The 13425-nt window shown below is 37.0% G+C and overlaps 4 protein-coding genes across 5 annotated transcripts in view; 3 read left to right on the plus strand and 1 right to left on the minus strand.

The window, feature by feature from the left end:
• The first annotated feature begins 1262 nt into the window (after positions 1 to 1262).
• Positions 1263 to 5011, plus strand: LOC143349909 (uncharacterized). The gene is made up of 5 exons (XM_076781562.1): positions 1263 to 1459; positions 2158 to 2504; positions 2600 to 2871; positions 2998 to 3229; positions 3303 to 5011. The coding sequence occupies exons 1-5, from the start codon at positions 1434 to 1436 to the stop codon at positions 3473 to 3475; spliced, it is 1050 nt and encodes a 349-aa protein (XP_076637677.1). The 5' UTR covers positions 1263 to 1433; the 3' UTR covers positions 3476 to 5011.
• The window catches only part of Corn (microtubule-binding protein cornetto), a 44804-nt gene continuing 34683 nt past the window's right edge, over positions 3305 to 13425 (plus strand). Inside the window, exon 1 of one of the 2 annotated variants that reach the window (XM_076781498.1) lies at positions 3305 to 3407. The gene's annotated coding sequence lies outside the window, so the exon portion shown is untranslated. Of the gene's footprint in view, positions 3408 to 10138; positions 10574 to 13425 lie in introns of those variants that run through there. The other variant, XM_076781496.1, reaches the window with a different exon arrangement.
• Positions 5760 to 8624, minus strand: LOC143349895 (FGGY carbohydrate kinase domain-containing protein). The gene is made up of 11 exons (XM_076781531.1): positions 8544 to 8624; positions 8087 to 8349; positions 7888 to 7999; positions 7577 to 7814; positions 7381 to 7508; positions 7126 to 7308; positions 6849 to 7056; positions 6624 to 6774; positions 6478 to 6552; positions 6122 to 6399; positions 5760 to 6044 (listed from the first exon to the last, which is right to left on the minus strand). The coding sequence occupies exons 2-11, from the start codon at positions 8261 to 8263 to the stop codon at positions 5957 to 5959; spliced, it is 1638 nt and encodes a 545-aa protein (XP_076637646.1). The 5' UTR covers positions 8264 to 8349; positions 8544 to 8624; the 3' UTR covers positions 5760 to 5956.
• Pop5 (POP5 ribonuclease P/MRP subunit) lies at positions 8952 to 9967 on the plus strand. The gene is made up of 4 exons (XM_076781576.1): positions 8952 to 9167; positions 9295 to 9440; positions 9512 to 9681; positions 9769 to 9967. Exons 1-4 carry the CDS (start codon positions 9148 to 9150, stop codon positions 9883 to 9885), a joined length of 453 nt encoding a protein of 150 aa, XP_076637691.1. The 5' UTR covers positions 8952 to 9147; the 3' UTR covers positions 9886 to 9967.

Genomic DNA, 13425 nt, shown 5'->3' on the forward strand with positions numbered 1-13425 from the left:
ATTATTTTCGGTTGCGGGGGTCAATTACAATCATTTTTGGTCATTATACATACCCTCGAAATCCTACCCACTTTCGAGAAAAAAATTCGAGAAGGTTCCGAATTTTTCGACAAAATTAAAAAATTTCAAATCGTTCTGAAAAAATTATTTTCGGTGCAGGGGTCAATTACAATCATTTTTGGTCATTAGACATACCCCCGAAATCCTACGCATTTTCGAGAAAAAAATTCCTTACCGAAAATCTAATTTGGCGCCTAAATTTTTCGACGAGAAAAAAAAGATTTCAAATCGTTTAGGAAAAATTATTTTTAGTTGAAGGGGTCAATTACAATCATTTTTGGTGAATAGACATAACCCCGAAATCTTACCCACTTTCGAGAAAAAAATTCAGGAAGAGCGGAACTTTAAACGTTAGTAACTTTTTAACGAAGCCTCCATCAACAAATTGGTGTTCTTGATTTTCGTCTTAAAATCCCCCATTAAAATTTTTCCCAGGGGTAGCCGACCACCCTGTATACGCCAATGATGCAAATGGGTTAAAACGAAGGTGGCAGTAAAACGTAGACGCGAAAAGAATTCCTTTTTATTTGAGTAACGAAACTTCTATTGAGCAAACGTGTAATAGCGAAACAAGTGTACAAAATTGATCGGTTCTAATCGCGCTAGATTTCTCGAAAAAGCACAGATTGAGTAATGGACTTATAAAATCCAGGTGGAGTAAAGACATTGAAGAGGAAAATACGAATCGTATGTTCATTGTTTTAAAGGCATACATATGAAAGTGCAGTGTACTTGTGTATATGTAGAAAAAATGATGAATGAATGTGCCGGCCTAATCCTTCATGCTGTCTCTTGAAGAGTACTTTTTATATTACTGTGCCGATGCCCCCTTTACCCGCACTCACTTTTCTGGAAATCTTGTTGAATTGTGGCCCACCAACACTGATTCTGTAGTTTCCAGCCTCCACCGATATCCACCATTTCCACCATTACACAATTTTGCTTTGTAAAACATGTTCATAATAAAAAAAACAAAAAGAAATACAAAAAGGTATTTAATCGAAAGGAGCTTCTTTTATTTCGAACATGAAACTGTTGTTTTTCTGAAAAGTATCATTCTGTTAAAATAACAATCTGTGCTACATGCTTTCGATTTTGCGAATAGAAAAATGTGTAAATCCGCGGATCAACGCGACCTCCTTCCTTATCGACGTAGTATAAAATGTATCGTGTGGTTAGTCCACGTCTCGACGACAGTAGAAGTCGCTGCGCGATGGATGCGTAAGTAAGGTCGACGTTGGTCCGCGGTCTTTTGTGGTTCCTTGTTGTGCCTCGTTTTTGTTTACATTTTAGTTCGTTTAAAAATGTTATAAGCTTTCATTTATTCCTTCGAAGTTATCTAGTGTTAGTCGAGCGCGACTTCTACATTGAAGATGAAAAACGCAAAAGTCAAAACTAGGTAATGAATGCTTTATGTGAGAACAGTTTCGATTTAATTGTACTTGTTGCTTCTGCTACGCGAAGGAACAATTAGTATTCATTTTGTTACTCTTCTTCTTTTTACGACGTTGTGCACGATTTTTGCTCGTGCAACGATTCATTCTCGTTCGATGGACAATAACATTCCTCAAAATTTTCCCGCATTATATTAAGAATAAGAAAGTTATATTTAACTCGAGAGAGTATTGATTTTTCTCTCCCACTTTTTACACATACTGGGTACCGTAAGTTTATTTCATTCTCATATAACCAAGCGTGTTCTCGCTTTTCGTTTACATTACCTAATTAATATTTGTTAAATAAAATACAGCTTGATTAAGAATAATATTTTATATAGTTGTAAAAATGAAAGTTTATTAGGTTACTTTGTTGTACACCGTTTCAACTATAGTAGTTACTGCTTTTCGATCAAAAGCCTTTCAGAATAGAGATAATCGGTAATACAATACAATTTATTATGCAAAAATGTTATACATAATCGAAGAATTAATAGTACTAACTTACGAAAATTATAACCTAAAAACCTTTGATAAATAACATTTGCGTCTGCACATGTTAGCTAATGCATTCAAAGTTTTTAGTATTGATCGATTGTAATTAAAAATTCTTATAAAGACTGAGAACAAATCTAATCCTGATTGTTGCGTTTGTTTTTAGACAATGTATGGAGCGTTTTGGAGATCAAGGGGGATACTTTGATGTTGTGGTACGCCCGATGCTGCAGCAAGGACACGAAGGCGAGCTGTGTGGGTGGTTGAAAGAAATGAGTTTGATCAGGACCGTTTCCAATTGTCCTCATCCTGAATGTAAAGGGAGAAGTTTGGCTTGGAATCAAGCAAGAATTGTAGATAAATATAGTTGGTCATGTCCGAATTGTACGAGGAAACAATCAATAAGAGAAAATTCCTTTTTCGTTGGAATCAAATGCGACCTGAAAATGTGCCTTCAACTGATATTAGGGTGGTGTCAAATGATACCTAGCGAACTTACTGCCAATTACTTAGGTATATATCAGAAAAAATTGAATCAAACTATCGAAAAATTACCGTAACACGTATCTTGGAAAGCAATTATAAATATTCCAATTTTTTTTGTTTAGAAATAAAGAAACACGTAGTTAAGAAAGTATATGAAAGATGCGACGAGGTTTCTGAAAATTATGTAGCAACTCATCCGGAAGATTGGGTTCTGGGAGGTCAAAGTGCAATATTAATTGTGGATGAATTTCCTAATGGATATATGACAGAGAACCCTTCGGACATCACTACTGCCAAAAAACGCAATAATAACTCTCATACCATATTGTGTATAGCAGAAGCAAATACTATACCGACTCGTATGTGGTTACACATGATCGAAGCAATTCCAGAGGTATCGGATGTCCCTGTACATGATTATTTAAATTTTATCAGTAGATACGCGAGAAAGACTAATGAAACCTTGTTTGGAATTGCAAAATTGTTTCTCTTATTATTTAAATTTTGTTGTTCATTTTAGCCAATCAAAGTAGATAAATCTCACGGAGATGTTGATAAATGCAATATGGTTAAGGAAACTCTAACAGAAATCATGAAACATAGCGCCCCTGGTAGCTACATCGTGGCAAATAGCCGTGCCCGTTGTTGCAGTTACGAATCACTTCGGGAATTGAAACAATATAAGGTGATTAGCGTCGAACACCTACAAAAGTTCGATCCGCCGGGTAAAAGCAAACTTCTGAACAATTTAGGTACGTGTTTCTTTAACTGTTTTAGTAACTTCGTTCGATACATTGTTTTTCATAAAATGTTCTGCATTTTAAGAGACAATATGGCAAACTAGCGTCGAGATTTGCGAAGACGTTCAAGAAACTACTCACAACCTGGGACAACGTATAATAGCGAAGCATTTATGGAGACAAAGATTCGGTACGTCACCTTCCATGGCATTTCAGTACATGCTTAATCACATTGCAGAATGTTATCGCTTTGTTTAAACTGATTCGTTTCAGTATTCTCAACTAATTTTAGTCTGTTTTTCTATTATTACAAGCAATATCAACTGTTAGCAAATGACATATTTTTTCTAAAGTAAGGTTTTACGAAATAATACTTTAATTCGAATTAATAATTAGTAATAGGGGGGACGACAGTTGCCAGTTGAATTGGCAATGTTATTGCGTCTTGATTGCACAAGTTGCACAAATGGCCTTATTGAAATTAGAAGAAAAGTAATACTTATAAAGGAAGTATACATATATATTGTATATATATATACTACAAGAAGTATGTTCGTAAAGAGGAGAATACGTTTCAATATTTAACTGAAACACGCACTTTGTGTCTTCCAAATATCAAAATATAAATCATTTTGAAGTTAAATGTTTATGACGATTGTTGACTAGTTAGAGCTATATCATTATATGAAACTTGAATCTGTTAAAGCACATTTAAAAGGTACTGTTTGCTTAAGATTTTTCACTTTTTTATGAATTTAGGTTGGAAAACTAGGTATTAAAAGACTGACAATGATATTGATACGATACCAAATTAACGTTCGATCAAAATTTTAAATTGACGAAAAAATGGTCGATACTCGTGACAAGTTTTGACGAATTTTATGAAAAGAATTTGTTCTCTTTTTTTTTTAACAACAAATTATCAATTTATGATTAAAACATGCACAATGTCACTTATTCAAATTGTCTTACAGAAAATTAATCGGTTTAAAGTGAAATGTAAATTATCTGGTGCAGTTAGTACCAGTGTTCGAATTAGAAATAGTTAGGTGTCCTTGAATGGTTGTCGGTTAATATTATATTACACGTAATTGACAGTTGTAATACTTAACGAAAAACTAGAGTTTTATCCAAAGTTTTATACCAGTATTATTTTAAATTATATACTGCAAATCAACTATAATGTAAGTTAATTATTGTCGGTTTTTTCCAATTTCGTTCGCCGGATCAGTTGACGCAAGATATCGTGTCAGAACACCTTGTGATAAAACCGACTTTGTGATATACAAATATTATTTTCATTCTTTTCTTGAATCGCATCATTAAAAAAAAAAGGAATAGAATATCAAGGTTGTAAAATTTTCAAGAACTATGTGATAATGACGTTACTTCGCGTGGTAAAAAATGATATATTGCCGGTTAGAATGATAAGAAAATATTCTTCTTATTGTAAGTTAATTGAAATTAACGCCAAGTGTACTATATATTAGTACCACTTATTTCTAAGTAGTCGATAACACCATTTTATAAGTTTATATATAATGATATTGAAGGAAGGGAAATTTTTCATTAAGAACGTTTTGATTAAGAAGCTTTTAATATTTTTATAACGATTAAACGACTAGCAATATTGTTATCATTATACGTTTATACGAGTGTTGTTAAACAATTTTAGCAAGGAATATGCAATAAGTAAAATTTACGCGTTTTCTACCAAAATATTTGTAACGAAAACATTGTACCGCATTGTATGTAAATTTTCAAATCCATACTTCAATACCAAATAAAGCAATAGAATTTCATGCATCGTGTTCAGTCGTTCGACAGAGGTGTGTTAGAATTCGATGGTTGGGTTGGGTTCCTGAGAATGTTCAGGATTCGCGAAATTTCAAGAAAGATTTTCCAACTTTCATAATTTTATAACTTTATTAAATACAGTTCAGCCTCCCCCTTAATCCGTGTCTGAATATGTCGAACATTCTCAGGAACAGGGTTAGACAAAATGTAATCTGATTGCATTTATCACGATTACACGTAATCACACAGTAATTACCGTCTAATTATGGTCCAGTTGCAAACGTTTGAAGCGTGTAATAATTGCCTAATCGTCGTGTGAGTGGGAAAAATTTTAATGAGGGATTCTAGAGGCCAAAATAAGACGAAAATCAAGAATACCAATTTTTTGATGGAGGCTTCGTTAAAAAGTTAACAATTAAATTAAAAAATTTCAAATCGTTTTGGAAAAATTATTGGGGGTGGAGGGGCTAATTACAATCATTTTTGGTGAATAAGTATACCCCCGAAATCTTGCGCATTTTCAAGAAAAAAATTCAGGAAGGGCGGAACTTTGAAGGTTAATAACTTTTTAAGGAAGCCTCCATCAAGAAATTGGTATTCTTGATTTTCGTCTTATTTTGGCCTCTAGAATCCCCCATTAAAATTTTTGTATGTAATCGAATTGCGACAAACGTAATCACATTACATTTTGATATATTCGGTTTCTGGTACACCTACGTTCGGGGGACAAGAAACTCCACTGATTAGTTTCGCGTATACCTTTATTTGTAACAAACAAGGATAAAAAGATAAAATACATAACAAAAATATCTCTTCGCGATCGATTTCGTATATATAAAATAGATTTTTAATTCATAAAAAAACTGTATAAGTAGCGTTTCTTTCTGTACTAGTCTCTTATTGTGAGATTCTTCGTAAAACACGGAACAGCTGTGTTGGCGGTTAGGAAAAGTCTTCGTTCATAATTTTCCTGTAATCTTTCTGGTGTTGTACCATACTTCGAAAAACTCGATATTTCTGGAGGTGGTACCTTGAACAAAACAAGTGACACGTGCTTTGCATTCATAGAGCGATTAAAAACGTTTCTCGTCTAGTATATCTGCTTACTTGTAGCACTCGTTTTTAGGTTTAACGATATTTGCAGATCCTCCTATTGCTCTCATAGCGTCGTATATAGTATTGAATTTTCCAGCCGCGTATGATCCAAGAATTGCAGCTCCTATCAATACCGATTCCCTTTCAATAGGGCAAAGTACAGGCAAACCTAACACGTCTGCTTGTATTTGAATGAATAACGGGTTCTGGCTTAGGCCACCGCAAACTAATAGTTCCTCCACTTTATGGCCAGCAGCTTCTAACGTTTGCAAAATATGCTTTGTACCATACTGTTGGGAAATGAAAAATTCAGTTCGCGCGGATTCGAAGCGACTTTTTGGTCAAAATAATATTATAAACATTCGTACCGTCAATGCTTGGACTGTTGCCAAATAGAGTAACGCGAGATTTTCTTGATCTACCGACAAAGACAGTCCTGATATCTACATAATATCGAACGATGAAAGTCTGTATGGAAATGAAACGTTGCATAAAAGAAATATTGTATTATTACCATTCCTTTAAGGCTCGGGTCGGCCAAAGGGGAACGATTCCCATGAAAGTCGGGCCAAACGTGGATATCTTTCGTCAAGTAGGAGACGTTTTTCAAACCTTTTTGATCTGCCATTTTTTGCAATAGTTCGGACAAGTATTGTTGTATGTGCCTAGAAAATAACGTAGCAATAGGTAGATGAACCGGTAGTACGTTTTGTTGTATCGTTTATCGATATATACTCACTTATTGCCACTTAAAGTTTTCAAAATTCCTGGCGTTGCTGGATGAGTGTCGATGATGTGATCGAGTAACTTTCCGGTCGCGCTTTGTCCGCCTTCGTTCAGCCACAATCCTGGAATCATGGCACTGAAGTATGGTCCCCAAATACCATTGACGAAAAGCTTCTTTTCATTGACAATCATATGGCAGGTTGAAGTACCACAAATTAATGCTGGAAATTAAAATGTTGCACGATCAAAAAATTAGTAATAACAGAGAATGGTAGAAAAGAATTTCTCACCTAATCTGTTTTGTAAATTCCACGATGTGCCGGGTACAGAACAACCTATCATACCAAGTCCACCGGCATGTGCATCGATAAGAGAAGTGCCCACGGCTGTTCCTTTCAAAAGTCCCAATTCAGATGCACCTTTTGCTGACAATCCTTGATCAATTGGATCGCCGGGGGTCCTCACATCGTTACCTTCGTATTAATAGTTCTCTTTATTAAAGTAATATTTTCATATCCGTCCTAACACACGCCACCTATTAATACCTATTTTCCGCCAGTTATCTTTCTTCAGATCTTTCAAATGAATTTGATCAAAAAATTCCTCGTTCCATTTGTTGTTACCGTCTGGACCAGCACTGTAGTTCCATTTACATACTAAAGAACACAGAGATCTGAAATCGGATCGGACAGTTTTATCACATCATTCGCGTTGTTCGTTAGAATACAATCAGTCTATCACCTCGATTCGGAACCTGTTGCTTTCCACGTTAAGAAATCGGGCAGATCAAAAAGTAACGCCGCGCGATTCCAAGACGACGGTAGATGTTTTTTAAGCCATAGCATTTTGGGGGTCTCCATTTCCAATGATACCTTACCACCAACATTTTGGAGCATTTCGTGACCTTGTGCATTTATGAAATCAGCTTCCTCCTGTGCCCTATGATCCATCCACAATATAACATTTTGCTTGTCTTCTCCTGTAACAAGAATTTAAATGAGGATACACGTTGTCTAAGCCAAATTAATATTACGATACTTTCTTGCACTTACCTGTGGGACTCACCGTGACTGGTGATCCTGTTTTATCCACTGCTACCAATGAACAAGTAGCATCAAAGCCAATACCTTTCACATTCTCTGCAGAGATATCAGCTACAACTGACTTTAAATAAAGTAGATGATAAATATTGTATACTCTTGCAAATAGAGTTGTATTTATCCTTACTTATAAAGTTTTTTTAACTCCTACCTTCACTACATGACAAACTGCACTCCAAATATTATCGGACGATTGTTCATAGAAATTGGGTGCAGGATGAAAGATCTCCAACGGACAAGTTGCCAATTTTACTATTTTTCCTTTAGAGGATACTAAAGCAGCACGAGCGCTCCCTGTTCCTACATCTACACCAACAAAATAATCCATGTCTGGCTCCTTTAAACAAGCTAGGGTCGTATCTTTCGTCAGGAGAAGCCAACTAAATGTTCCACTTTGAACAGAATCATTGTGAGCTGTAAATTAAGTGTACACAACTGTTATCACATATAGCTTTACTGTAATCATAGACTTTTTAATATCGTATGACCCTGAGATAACACGGCATTAAGAAATATGGCTAGTACGAGCAATAGTTTGACCCTATGTAGAATTTTATTAATTTTGTCGTACGTATATAAAAAAAAAAGTAGTGGAAAATAATAATTACCAATAAAATCCTTTTATATTAATAATCGTTTAAGACTTTAAATATTCACGTTAGACGCTGTATGGCAATATCTAATCAATGAGATTAATGCTGAAAATAAAGTGCAACGATATTATATAAGACGGGAAACACGTAAATCCGTATAAGGAAGTACGCGTACATAAAAAATGCAGGATACATTACCTTAAATAATTTTTTACCAGATCGTTCAACGGTTCGAATGTTAATTTTTAACATTTCACGTACGATTACGTTAGCTATTCGAAGGAAAATGTGCAAGGTATCGAGAACTAGATGACACGATCGAAATGAAAAATTAAAAATCTTATTGTTCGAACGTAGAATCGAAAATATGCTCGCATGTTGAAATACGCACGTGCGCAATGGTTGTATTTGGTAACAACCTAACTAAACCTTGCGTATCGAGTAGCGAAAGTAACGCACGTGGTGGTGTTTCCCGAATCACATCCTATAAAGCGTATAATTTAACAGTGGTGCATTATTAATTCACATGAAATGACGTTTACGTAATTGGCGCATATTCGACTCTTGAGCGTCGATTCTGCAAGAACATCGTCATTTTACGCGTCACATAACCTAAAACATGGTACGCTTTAAGAACAGGTAATAAAATAATCTCTCATAGAGTAAAATTGTGTAGATTGGTTGTATGTGAAATATTGTTGGTTGCTCGTTTATTGCATTACCTTACGCGTAATATGTGTCTAATTAATGTAAAACATACTCATAGGTATATAGCGTTCGAAATAACACTCGGTGATAAGTCTGATAAGCCTTTCCCGCTTAAAATCACTAGCCTGCATATTGCTATTCAACAAATAGTAGAAAAATTGTATGGTGATTTCGGCGTGGCTGCAATAAAAGCGGGGTTTAACGGTAATGTAAACAATTGCGTCGTAACGATCGTTTTTAAGAATCTTTCCAAGTATTTTTAAACAAATTTTTAGCAAAGTATTGCAACGCTCACACGAGAATAGCGTTGGTGAAAACCAGACACGGTCCGCACAAGTTTTTATTAAAGTCCCTTCCACGATTGAACGATATCGCAGGGCGTTTAGTGTCTGTTAAAATACTCTACGTGGGGGCCACGATGAAACATTGTTTCCTTTTTATCAAAGTATGCAAATCTCTTAATCTCGTACAATCAAACCTACAAACAGTAATCGTAGAACGTTTGTTAAATACGTTCGCATAAATCTTCCAGAAATACCAGCAAAAGAAATTAGAAAAAATGTGGTACACTCTGAGAAACGAGACTGAGAGGAAGGCCATGGAAAATGCTTTAATGACGTTAACCCACAGCATGAAAGATTATACGTGAAACGTTCTTCCTTTAACCCAACGATTAAATTTTACTTTCGTTTAATATTGTGTAATCGATCGTCTGAAATAAAAATCTTACAAACGGGCATCATTTTTGTTAGGATATACGGCTGAATGTTAAAAACAAGTGCATTCGTTATGAATTCTTTTTTTTTTTCGCAATACGACCCGTCCCATCGTCCCTTCAAATGTCTAGTTTACCAGTCGTCGGAAGGGTGCGCATAGGGGTCGTTGCTTGTCGTCGCCAGTTGTCGCTGGCTGTTGCTGGAGAGAGCTCGTGTTGCTCTCGTTCTCCGACCAAAGCAACGGTGGTCCGTACGAATGTTAGTTGCCAGTCGATCCGCGAAGTGCTCTCAAAGTGGTGCGATAGTTGTGTGCAAGGCAGCATGATCGGACAGAAACTGTGAGTCGTTGAACGAACCTGCACCGTGAAACACGCGATTCTATCGAACGAAAAAGCAACACAACACGCGTTCCATTCCCCCGGCGATCGTTCGGTTTCTTCGAGAGGAATTTCCTTCGTTGTGAAATTCACGTCGAAAATTCAACCGGCACGCCTCAACGAAACCGCATCGTCGTCCCGTGAACAAATGCGTGTTCGCTTTGCAACCGACGGATAAGTATCAACCAGAACATTAGAAACTCATCCTTTCATCTGGCAACGAGGATCCAACGTAGCGTACGAGGTAAGAGGCAGTGCCCTTCTCGTATAGGTTATCGATTTCGTACCCCGTTATTCGAAGGGATGCATTCGAGTTCGTTTCCCCTTTATTCGCGACAACTTCCACGGTTGTATCCGATTTTCGTTGGTAAGATGTTCCTCGATGTCCGTCTGAATGGAACGATCGATTCGTAAAATCAGTGGCGTCGCACCCCCTTCCTGGGATATATGTTATCTCCCAATAAGAACAAGCGGGAAGATATCGAGTGTCGAGCCTCCCGTAATTAGTTCTCGCTTGTACTTAATCGAGAGTGTTTCTCTACCTATGCAAATACGATTGAGCGATCCGGACGTACGAGTTTCGTTTTCGATCGTGTTATCAACCTAGTAACAGTCGAATTCACGTTTCCTGGTGCAAGCGTATTTTCAAGTTCGATTTCTCTGTCATGAAAGTGTAAACAGAAAAAAAACATTGTTCGTAGGGCAGAAATTCGAAACGGAATCGCAACGACACAGAAATAGCCAACTTCCGACCGCTCGGCGTTCCCACGTATTTTATTTGGAAATCGTTCCGAGTCTGGCGCAGACCACTCGGAAGCTGAAACGCAGAGAGGGGCAACATTTTATTCGAACGAATAAACGACGTAGAGTATAATATTCCGTGATTAAGATCCTAAATTTTATTCGTCGATCGACATTTTCATCCGGATAAGAACGCGTTTGCCCATCTCCGATACCAACAGATGTCATTCCCGCTCTCGTTGCGTAGCGATAATTTTTTTCAGAACTCCTCTCTCCCCAGAGCACAATGAGGCGAATCAGAAATAATATCGCGGTCACGCTTTCTGCCAGAGACCGACGGAATTGTTTTCGTCGAAAATTTTCGTGCCCGAGACGAACGAGGGTTTCTTTCGTGCGCTTTGCGTAGCACCGCGAAGGGGTCTTTCACCCGATTAGCCCGATGTTCGGAGAATTATCGATTTGTCAATTAACCCCTGCATACGCCTACGTTTGACCAACGGCTATACTGCCTTTCGTCTTCTCGAGTTCAGCCGTTTTTAACCTCTCCGCACTTGTTCGACACGGGATAAACTTTTTATCTTAATAAACGTTTAACTGAAAAGCGGAAAGTGAAAACGCGATACCGTCTAGGTTAGATACCATAATAAAATATGATTTTTTAGTATTCCTTCGCCAAGGATTCGTCGTGTGTCATTCGGTTAAGAGCGTTTCAAGCGACGTGACAGCGGTCGTTGTTAATTAATTAAAGTACGGACTTCCAGGCTTCCGTTATTGATTAATTAAAACACGGAAACCCGTATAATTGCTCTGCACGCGTTAAAAAATTGATATATACTTTGTTCAAATAATAAACGACCAACGAATCCCATATATAGGAATTTATTCGCGACGTTTATTCGATCGAATTGTAGAAATTAGACAATCTGCATAAAATTTATTTCGCGAGGGCAGAGTGAAGTCAGAGATAGTAAGTGAAAGGTTGAGCATAAATTTACCGGAAGGGAAGATCTCTGCCCACGGTCGCGTTAGGTTAGGATACGCTGGTCTTCCCGCGCAATAATTCTATGATCTTTATGGTGACCATTCATTAGACTAAGTTTGTACAGTAGGACGAGTTGGTTTGCAGGAAGGGTAGATAAGCTTGTGTAATCGTCAGCGATAGAATCGTTTGAACACGACTTAATCTAGACGGTAGATTTCGAACGAGGTCGAAACGTTAGTAGTACCAAATTTTTTCTCTTCGCGTAACCTTGTTATAGGTTATGTTGTTACGATCGGTGACACGATATGGGAAACATTCGAAAAGTTACGTAGATGTATTTCACATATTCATCGTCAGTATAATATTCTGCAAAAGTAAGATTTCGATTTCAGACCATTGTAAGCTACATAACCTAAAATTTCAGTACTTATTTTTTGCAACGTTATTACAATTAACGTCTTAATGTCAGATCAAAATCGTATAATATTCTGCAAATGTAAGATTTTGATTTCAGGCCCTTGTAAGCTACATAACCTAAAATTTGTTTCAGTTATCTCCCTCGATATCTTAACTCGAGAATTAATTTTTCCAGTATCCTAATAGTAAATTCTGTCACTCATAGGTGACGTGGCAGTCAAAGTGTTAAGGGTGAAACGAAGTTGTTTGAAACCGATCGATGAAACATTTGGTAATCGGACTCGTTAACGGTAATATCGAGACGCAGACTCGCGTGAGAGTATTTCCAATAAACTGCTGATACACGATCGTAATCGTTCCGTAGGATATTTAATATGCTCGATGTTTTTCGCCGTTTATTACATAAACCCCCTCCCCGTGTTTCGCAATGTATCGCAAGTAGGGCATAAGGATGACCATTACGTAATCCACGAAAGCGAAGTTATTTGCAGATTATATCGTTTATTTCGACGGCAGTTTGGGGCCGTTGAACATAACGACATACCTCGCTTTCATTGGACCGTACGAAATCCCTAATTATCTCGCGTTGCAATACGGTCGTCCGTACCGAACGATAAAGATCATGCATAAAAATAATTAGTCACCGTATTTTTCTATAAGGTTTCGAGGTTAAAGCCTGTATTTTAAATAGGACAACGTAATTACATCTTGTGTTTTTTTCAACGATTCTAGAAGGTATCGTAAATACGATTGCAACGCGTGAAATCGTTTTTTGTTGATGCTTTTGTTTTGAAAATGCATTCCGCGCGCAGCGCGAAAAAATGACTCGTAATTTATTTTAACCGCGTAAATCACCTCGCATTGTCGAGCAAGTGGAGCAAATACAAGACGAGGTAAAAAGTACGCAAGTTGGATGCCCAAATTGGGCTCAACTTTCAGCCGTGCCAAGTTTCGTT

This window comes from Colletes latitarsis, chromosome 14 (assembly GCF_051014445.1).
Source record: "Colletes latitarsis isolate SP2378_abdomen chromosome 14, iyColLati1, whole genome shotgun sequence".
NCBI classification, from domain to species: Eukaryota; Metazoa; Arthropoda; class Insecta; order Hymenoptera; family Colletidae; genus Colletes; species Colletes latitarsis.

Excerpts from the sequence above, each read along its gene's own strand:
- LOC143349909 (XM_076781562.1), top strand. The coding sequence starts at position 1,434 with ATGAAAAACGCAAAAGTCAAAACTAG. Across the intron at positions 2,505-2,599 it reads ACTTACTGCCAATTACTTAG|AAATAAAGAAACACGTAGTT; the intron begins GTATATATCAGA and ends TTTTTTGTTTAG. Across the intron at positions 2,872-2,997 it reads TGATCGAAGCAATTCCAGAG|CCAATCAAAGTAGATAAATC; the intron begins GTATCGGATGTC and ends TGTTCATTTTAG.
- LOC143349895 (XM_076781531.1), bottom strand. The coding sequence starts at position 8,263 with ATGGATTATTTTGTTGGTGTAGATGTAGGAACAGGGAGCGCTCGTGCT. Across the intron at positions 6,775-6,848 it reads AAAACTTTAAGTGGCAATAA|GCACATACAACAATACTTGT; the intron begins GTGAGTATATAT and ends GTTATTTTCTAG. Across the intron at positions 6,553-6,623 it reads ACCCGAGCCTTAAAGGAATG|ATATCAGGACTGTCTTTGTC; the intron begins GTAATAATACAA and ends GATATTATGTAG.
- Pop5 (XM_076781576.1), top strand. The coding sequence starts at position 9,148 with ATGGTACGCTTTAAGAACAG. Across the intron at positions 9,168-9,294 it reads ATGGTACGCTTTAAGAACAG|GTATATAGCGTTCGAAATAA; the intron begins GTAATAAAATAA and ends ACATACTCATAG. Across the intron at positions 9,441-9,511 it reads AATAAAAGCGGGGTTTAACG|CAAAGTATTGCAACGCTCAC; the intron begins GTAATGTAAACA and ends ACAAATTTTTAG.